This window comes from Copidosoma floridanum, unplaced genomic scaffold (genome assembly GCF_036245765.1).
Source record: "Copidosoma floridanum isolate Cflo_tuat_1 unplaced genomic scaffold, Cflo_Japanese_pri ptg000032l, whole genome shotgun sequence".
In the NCBI taxonomy this organism is placed as follows: domain Eukaryota; kingdom Metazoa; phylum Arthropoda; class Insecta; order Hymenoptera; family Encyrtidae; genus Copidosoma; species Copidosoma floridanum.
The window spans coordinates 7,509,709-7,518,963 of NW_028321909.1; the positions used below are offsets into that span (position 1 = coordinate 7,509,709).

At 36.4% G+C, this 9,255-nt stretch overlaps 1 protein-coding gene across 1 annotated transcript; it reads right to left on the reverse strand.

The window, feature by feature from the left end:
- On the reverse strand, positions 1-5,639 carry LOC106642061 (trimeric intracellular cation channel type 1B.1). Its single transcript, XM_014356698.3, has 7 exons — positions 5,135-5,639; positions 2,027-2,183; positions 1,812-1,907; positions 1,147-1,235; positions 963-1,050; positions 768-888; positions 1-538 (listed from the first exon to the last, which is right to left on the reverse strand). The coding sequence occupies exons 1-7, from the start codon at positions 5,253-5,255 to the stop codon at positions 383-385; spliced, it is 828 nt and encodes a 275-aa protein (XP_014212184.1). The 5' UTR covers positions 5,256-5,639; the 3' UTR covers positions 1-382.
- Between the last annotated feature and the right edge of the window lie 3,616 nt (positions 5,640-9,255).

The window sequence follows — 9,255 nt, forward strand, 5'->3', positions numbered from 1 at the left end:
CGATGAAATATTTAATAAATAAATTAAAATCATTGTACTTTTTGTCATCATCAACATTCCTAGGAATAAACATCATAGACTAGTTTAAGTTACAAGACCGCTTTGTGGTATAATCGCAGTTACGCTTTGGATGGACGATCAAGTATAAAGGTGAGTATGACATTTATATCTCTCTTTCCAAGTACGTGCCTTTTTATTTCATCGTCATTAGAATAAAATAAGGATCAGCATGAATCATAAAATACGCAAAATTGAACGACATCGATGAAACAAAAAGGCGTAGAGAGTCAAGTGAAACAAAAAATCGCTCCAACAACTCGTCATGATTTTCATAGACGGGGTTCGGTGAGTATGGCGATGACGAGCAGCCACGAACGTCGGCTCAGTTGTTCTTTTTCTGGTCCGTTTTTTCGTCCTTCGCCTGGCCACGGCCCAATATCTTCGCCAATGAGTCCCAGATACCGCCCAGGAACAGGGTACAGGACAAATTCTCGAACGGCACGAATGGATCGTGGATACCCAGCAGAATGGAGGACAGCTGAAATTTCACGAAAACAAATCATCAATAATGGCATCACTGTTGTTACTTTTTAATTGTTTTTATTCCGAAAGAACATGCGTATAAAAACTTGAGAAAACAGTGAATGAACATAAAAGTATGGAGCACAAAAATTTTGATGTCGTTGGCCAATGTATGTATATTATATATTCTCAAGTTCAACGCGTCAATCGTCGTGAGTCTTTGAGCCATGAAGCTCCTCGACAACCTTGAAGTAAACGAAGAATATGACGATGCCGAAGTAGACGAGGGCGTGAGGCGCGGAAATGAGGTCAGTCTTCTTGTCCAGCACGAATATGATCGAAGCGACCAGGGAAGCTTTCGTGGGGCTGAAAGACAAAGCGTTGGTGTTGAGTTGACAATTCGAAGAATTATTATCATTGTTATCAAACGGTATGCTCACAAGCTCGGTTGCATGAACTCCATGGCAGTGGGGGTCCAGGCTCCGCGGATCAGGCGCTCAAATAGCTTTGTAAAACCAGCTCCGTTTCCTTAGGGAGCGAGACAATCGATCGGATGATTGATTTTTGTGGTTTTTGTCGCACAAGGTCATGAGATAGATACATTGAACTTTTTTTTTTTTTTACCTTTGAGTGTCCCGATGAGGATCATAATGAGGTACGCGTTGGGGTACAATTTGCTCGCGTGAGAGACACCGTCGTAAACCTTTTTACACCTGTGCGAGTAAATTTCAATGTTTATTAATAATTTATTGAAAAAACATCCATGCCTGGAATATTCCTATTCTGAAAAAAAGTGTAACGATCTCTGCTGTACTCGCATCATAAATATGCAGTTTTGTTTTCTCGGTACATGCAGACTTAGGCACTATTGCTTTATGGATTTTTTAACACTTTGAAAACAATTTTTTTTTTTCCTGAAGGATTTGCAAAATTTTTTAATTTTTATTAATAACTATTCGCAATACTACACTGAGAAAAAAGTTTTTTTTTTCAGGCAAATAAGTGCAATACATTTTAGAGACATTAAAATTTAGTTCTTAATGTGAAAATTTATTTTTTTTAATATATTTAAATATATAGGTACATTGACTCTGCTCTAAATTAAATTTTCTTGAAAATTGCAACGCTGAAAATAGTTTTGTCAAGTACTGTATTGTTAGTAGAAATGGGAAAAAAATATTTTTTAGTATAAATAATGCATTTTAGCAAAAAAAATAATAATTTAAAGAAACTAAAAAATCGTCCGTGCCAAATTTTGGGTATAGAAAAAATATTTGAATACACATTACCTGTAAATTTCCTTCATCGCGGCGCATACTATCTTCACAGGCAAGAACTTGGCAACTTTGTAGCCTATATCGAACGGCGTGTAGAATACGACGTACCTGCTCGTGAAAATGGGAAACAATAGAAAATACATCCAAATCTCGTCATTTATATTTACACACAATGTAGGTTTATTGATGAAAATTAAAAAAAAAAAAAAGAAAAAAAAAAAACTGACCAGACAACAGTGGCAACGACGACTTGAGGTGTGTTTTTCAAGGGCGCCAGTATTGGTTCGCCAAGTAAACCGTTGCACAGCATACCACCGGCGAAGATGACCAGCATCGTCGACAGCCAACACGAGAGCGGATGTTTTCTCGAAAATGCTTGTGCACCTGTTACCGATCATTTAATTATTGCTCTTCTTATTACGATTATTTTTTTCATCCTAATTTTAAGAAAACCTTGGAAGGATCGAAAAATCGACGTACCCTAATTATATTGAGAAAACGCAGACTTGGGCACGGATACTTTAAACATTTTTTTGCTAAAAACACAATGCATCATATACATGCTGAAATATTTTTTTTAATAACTTCTTACGACGGAATGCTTCGAAAAATGTTTTTCAACAAAAACAATTTTCATAAAAACTTAATCAAACTTTATCAAAAAGTACTTAAACGTTTGATTTTAGATACTTTATCAAACAAATTTAATATATAACGTTTATTGCACTAATCAGCTAGAAAATTTTTTTATTAATAATATATAATGCGAATAGTGATGAGTATTAAATTTTTTCGACAAAAAAATGCACTTTATTAATTTTAATTTTCAATCGTTTGAAAATCCATAAAATAACTGTACCCAAGTCTGAGGAAACTCGTGTTACAACGATACCAAAGTGGTTGAGCAAAGAACTTGCTGGACTATTACTTAAATGGAAATTTTCAAAGCTCTCATTTGTATTAATTATAAGCTTGATTAAAGACATTAAAATGTTGAAATACATCGGAAAAACTTTTTGTTCGATTAAAATAATAATCGGCTCGACTCAATTATTCAACGCTAAAAAGTTGCATCAACTAAAAAAAAACAGTCTGTAGGGTAAGGCAATGGCATTTCGCAAAGGGTTTACGGGAATCCATTCAAGTGCTCAGTGTGTACGTTGTACTTGAGTACAGCATTTCTACACAAGTATGCATACATTGAAAGTAAAAAAACAACCTTTTTTGCTGAAATCATGAGACATATACATAATAAATAATTTTAATTACTCGATGATTGTTTATTGACAGATGAGGACGAAAAATAAAATGTACGAGTGACATTTATGTGTATTAAATTAATTTACGATTGTTGCTCCAACGTGTAAATAGCACTCGATGTGCTTATCAAAATATTAATTATATTAATTCTAACAGCTTTAATGTTCTTGTTTATGTTGTATACCTACAACTGTCGTTTACCTTAAAAATTAATTATTTTCATTCCCTCGACGTATACGGATTCAAGTTCAACGGTCACGTGGTTAACGTTCATACAATAAAAACATTGAAAACAATGGCCAAAGTCGTAGTGTAAGAATTTTTGAAGAAAAAAAAAAAAAAATTCAAAAGAATCAACATTTCAATTTTTACGAGCAAGTTCACGATCAAACGTGCGATTAAACTTTTGTATATTTCTTTTATTTATTTACTTTGGAAAATGCGTATGTCAATTCGGGCTTGCATATACTTAGCAACAACAAAAAAACAATCAAATTCTTTACTTAGTACCTGCGAGGAAATCCAACCATTTTTACTTATAGTTTATAATAGCTGAACTATAGCATGATAATAACATTGTAACACCATCTCTGCAGAATTTCCTCTTTTTTTCTTTTTCTTCTTTCGTCAGTTCAACTGTTAAAACTGTACAGTTACCACTGATCGTTAAATGCATCGATTTTCAAGCACATAAAAAAAAAATACTCCCTAGTAAACGCTCGAACCTTTCCTCGTAAAAATGTATTACATGTATACAGATACACGAGGCGGTGGCGTCCTTGGTGCAGTTTTGTTAGGCGATTTCAGAAAGTCATTGTTAGGAGAATGTAAATGAAAAGATGTTTGTTAGTTTTCCACACTCGATGAATTCTGACGCATATGTAAACGTTGTAAAAACGGTCCCTCGAACATCGATAAAAAATAACGCGTCAAGAGCACAAATTTTTACGGTATATGACATATATGAAATTTGTACTTGATGAATAAATAAAAAGAATTTCACGAACCATCACACGCGTAAAAGATGCTGGGGAGGGGGATGAGGGATTCGAACACGCGTTTAATTTTCCGAACAGTCTGGTCGAGGAGCGGGAGGAGGGGGAAAGATAGAAATAGATCGTGTGGCGGTTTTTCGCTGTACATATACTTACGTGTAATTGTATATCTACATAACTTTCGAGACGGAGCACTATTAGAGTTACATGTATATAGTTGTTATCATCAATTGTGCCAAGAATTTGTTGCAGTTACCAATGGGGGGGGGGGAAGAACTTTTCAAATTCATCATTCTTTTGGTCGTTGGGTATTCGTGACGTTTCAGGAGCCGACCGAGAAAGTTTGCCGTACGGAGGATGATGTATAGATGCGCGAGAGATGACGCAAAAATGTTATTATAAAACTTGGCCGGTACCGATGATGATGCAGGTGGGTCAATCGATGCGCGCGATTTTCCTTGCCAGGTGTTTTCTCGTCAAAAAGTATCAACTTTGAGGATAGTCGTTAATATACTGCGCCATCATTTGGAAATGTTATTTTCGTTTTTCACGCGTTTGACCATTTGACCAAGAAAACCCTTTTGCCCTCTCATCGATTGTTCGAAACGCTGGTTTGACAAATTCGGACTCGGCAATGATGTAACGTTCAAAACGAAATCATTGCAATTGTTCACCGATGAAAATAAAATCAATAACAAATCGATGTAACGATAACACCGAGTATCGCGCTGTAGAAATAACATACTTTGAGAGCAAAAGCTCGCGTGTTCAGTACCAAACGGTAAGCGCCTCCCCAGCATTCATACGTACAAATCTAATTACACGGGGGTAAAGCAAAAAAAATCCAAATCGGGAAAAGCTGAATTTACACGTCTCGTCCCACCTCCCCCCTCCCCTGTAACCGGTATAGAGAGCAGCGACCAGAGCCTTTTAATAATAGAAACGTCCCAGCAGCGTGTGTAGGTATAAATATGTATACGCTGTGCATGTAAAGCTCGAAAGCTGCACGCGAGCTCTCGTATATACATATATGTTGTATGTCTGCAGGAAGGGGGGGGGGGCAAGGGGAGTAAAACTTACCCGGTCCCAAGTCCTCCCTGACGTGAAGCGCGCAAAGTACGCAGTGGGCTATATCGAAGTACGGGAACATCTTGAGCTTGACCACCTGGTTGGCCACGTCCAGGAACGCCTCCGCGTCCATCCTTGACTGTTTTTTATTTGTTTCCCTTTTGCTTGGTTACTTTTCGAAATCGGCCCCCTCGGAGGAGAAGTGTTTGAAAGGCAGGCACAGCACCCGCTCTATCGGGGCTCCCGAAGCTTTTTACGCTCGTTTATTGTGGTATGCGTGCACGACGACCTATTAATCCCACTGGCGCTTATGAGAGAGTACGACACTACGGTTGTGCATGGGACTCGAGAGTTTGCGATTAAAGCGTGACCGGCGGAAAAGGTGCGGAGAGGGATCAAAGTCGCGGACACTTTTTTTTCTTTCTTTTTTTATTTCTCCCTTTTCACAGCCGTCGAGGCCCCCCGAGAGAGACTGAGGCATGCATGCAACGAGAAATACACCAGAGCAAACTCCCCTTCTCCTTTGCGTTTACTCCCGTCTCTGTCGTCTGCTAGATGTGAGCTCCGTTTTTTGTTTTTTTTTTATCCATTTTTTTCTTGCGCGCTTGAGCTTGCGTCGTCTGCTGTGTCGGTAGCGTGGGCAGCGTTCTTAACAGCAGAGAAGGTTTGAGCTTTTTATCATAACCGCGCGAAAAATTTGAAAAAGTTTAATTTGCTGATGAGTATTTGTGGGAAGTATTGTTCTGTACAGCCAAAGCTGTGCTTCCACAAGAAAAGGAGCACGAGAGAAAAATAAGCACACGCGACAGATTTTATTATAAAAATACAAAATGGCTTTTATTCGTTATGTACGTACAGTGACTTTTGCTCTGCTCACGTCGAGAGCTATAAGTAGCCCTCAGCTGTAGCGCACCGGCAGTGTGTGTGTGTGTGTGTGTGTGTGAGTGTGAGTTGGCTCGCGCGTGCGCAGGAAAAGATGTTCCATGTTCGATGTTCATCATGTTCATAGTTCATGTTCCCCTGTTCCCAAGGTTCCCCTGTTCCCAATGTTCCCATGTTCCCTTGGGACGATGGTCTGCTTTCGTCTTGAGCACGAAGCTGGTCGCTGTGGCTAAAACGCCACATATTTTCAAGTCCCAAAATGTATGACAAAGTTTGATTTTACAGTGGCAATTAACAGTAGGAGTACATATTACATCATACGTACAATACGATATATTGCAATGTAAGAATTGTGAACTTGTGAGAAATATAATTTTTACTTTGGAAATCACGCTAAACAATTATATAAGTGTATGTATACGCGCCCACAAATATTCGTACACCCAAAGTATAACGATTTCACATGTTTAACGTAAAACTGCGGAACGTTACTGCGTCAAGAGAAAAAAAAATTGTACCACCCTGTTCCCGCTGAAAAAATCGCTCATCGTGCAAGAATAATATTTTAGCATACTTACATATTGGAATATTTATTAGTTGATGCCAATTAATCGTAGATACAACAATGAACAATTCGCATAAAATACACGGCATCAAGTGTTTGTGTATATGATATTTCTTGTTCCACCGGTCGAGTGACATATTCAGTTTCTAGGCTGCTGGCGAGCTAATTTTTTTTACACTTCCCCCCAATTAAAAGGAATCCAGTTGATACTATAAACCATACTGAAAATTTTTTTTAATCGAGACAATGTAAAATATTTTTGTTCAAGTACGTGTGGGTATAGTAAGTATTTGATTGAACTGATGAAAATAATTTACATCTCCCTTCATACGTACATCATCGACAATAGTTTGGGGAGCTCTAATTTTGTAACTGATCCATTCTATGTGTTGTAATGAATAACCGTGCATTTTTTGGGGAACATCCGCGAACATGTAGTTGTTATTTAGATATCTTAAACTGAAAAGTGAACAATTTAACATTGGCTGTTACAGTAACAACCTCATCACCAAGGAGTGACATGTACTTACTTTGGTAATATAGTTAAAAAGTTGGAAAAAAAATTAATTTGATACTTCGTAGATCACTAAATAATTATCTGATTTTTATCTGTGCCCGTAATAAATAAAATAAGGAGTATAATTATTAAAACGAAACAAAAAAATATACTTAGGTTGATGAGCTTGACACATCATTGGTACTACCGCGTGCTTCTCGTGGTGAATAAAGTGACCAACGCGTGTATTCTCACGTAAGTTTAACCATCTATTTTTCGTAGTTGATAAGTATATAAATATTTTTTGCTTGATTAAGATTTTTTCGAAATGTATAAAGACGGAATCTTCGACTTTCTAGCCGCGGGGGGACACGAAAAACCGTACAAGCGCAATCCACCGCCGGAAGAAAAGACATAAGATACAAATATAAACGATACCAATGAACGTTAAAACAGGATATTAATTTATATAAGTATGCTATATGTATACATTTCACGTACTTGTAAGATATTGCTTATTGTTTGAATTTAGATAGAGACATTAGAGGTGTCATGATCAAATGGTTGAAGATAACGATTTTTTTTTTTTTTTTTTTATCATCATTAAAAATATAACGATTTTTCTATAGATGTTTACACTTAAATGTACGCAATGTCCCGTGAAATATGAAAGTACATAACACTCGCACTTTGAATGAACAAAGACCCTTAGAGTAAAGGACAGAACCCTTACAGAGCGAGTAAAATTTCATCACACATGAAACGTGTGCCTGCAACTTTGTAAAATTATCATTGTTTTCTCTAAATTACATATATTTACTCCGTATCGTGGCCCGTAAAATGAGAGTTCCGAAATCGTGGCATTCCTCGAGAGTAGTAGAATGCTGGTGCACGGGTATAAACTGATTTCGCAAATTTCTTCACCACCTGCAGCTTCAAACGTCATGAAAATATACAGGTGCAGCGTAACAAGAAATAGCAAAACATAGATGCGTCATGTGTAAAGAGAAAGAGCTGCGTTGAGTTATTATAATTTTTGAAAAAAAAAAAAAAAGGATCAAAAGTGAAAGTGAGTGCAGCGCTCAAGAGAATCGAGAGTGTACTGCATAAGGTGAACTATGTTGCGCGATTGCACTTAAACTCTCCATTTACTCATTGTTATAGATACTTTTTACTATCATGCGTGCCTTTTTTTCGACGATTGTTTTATTTTATTTATTATTATAATTTTTTTTTTTTTCGTAACGGTACGATCTTTTGCATATTTTTTCGTGCGATGCAATAACATTGAAATTTAATTTTACAAAATTGGGTTTCCTAATAAATGAGTATAAAAAAAAAGCTAATTTATCGAGAAGCAAATTAGAAATACATTTCGTTGATACTTGACCATCGTTTAAACGACGTAACGTTATAACGATTTACGAAAAAAAGAAAAAAAAAAAAATAAATAAATTTAAAAAACCTTAAATGAGTACATGAAAAGCACGCTTGGCGGTTGTTTGATATCGTGAAAAGCATACTTTGGGGTTAATTTGATATTAAAATGCAACTAAAAATAATCATGTCAGATCTGAACAGTACTCTGGTAAATGGAGATATACGGAAGAAGAAGACAATTCGATAGATATAAGTACATCATTTTATATATTCGCTGCTTCGAAGTTGGAAGATGAAACACTTGCCCACACACAAAAAATAAGTATACTGCACTTACGCTTCGCGACATCAGCAGAGGAATCATCGGTAAGACATTACGTATGTCGAAATCTATAAAAAAAAAAAAAAAAAAAAAAAAAAACATGTCTCTGGAGTACTTGGTAAAATACTTGCGTGTTGAAAAAAAAAAAAAAATTTAATACTTACGCCTTGTACATTATATAATCCTCGTCTTTAGCTTGCGTGGTTTGTATAAAAGAATCAAGAGCTCTTTGAGACATCATACTCATATTCTTTATTCTTTGCAATGGGATAGTGCCATTATATAAATAACGAAAGAAGTTTTTTTTTTTTTTTTTTTTTTTCAGTAAAACCCTACTTTTTCTTTTTTAATCGTAGTTTGATTTCGTACAAAATAAAATTGTCATCTCTCGGAGCAATTGAAATGAGCGTTAATCCGAGCTCCGGGGGCTCTATACCTCACATCCAAATGATCCATGTTTAGGTTTAAAACGCGGCGATCGAGGGCAC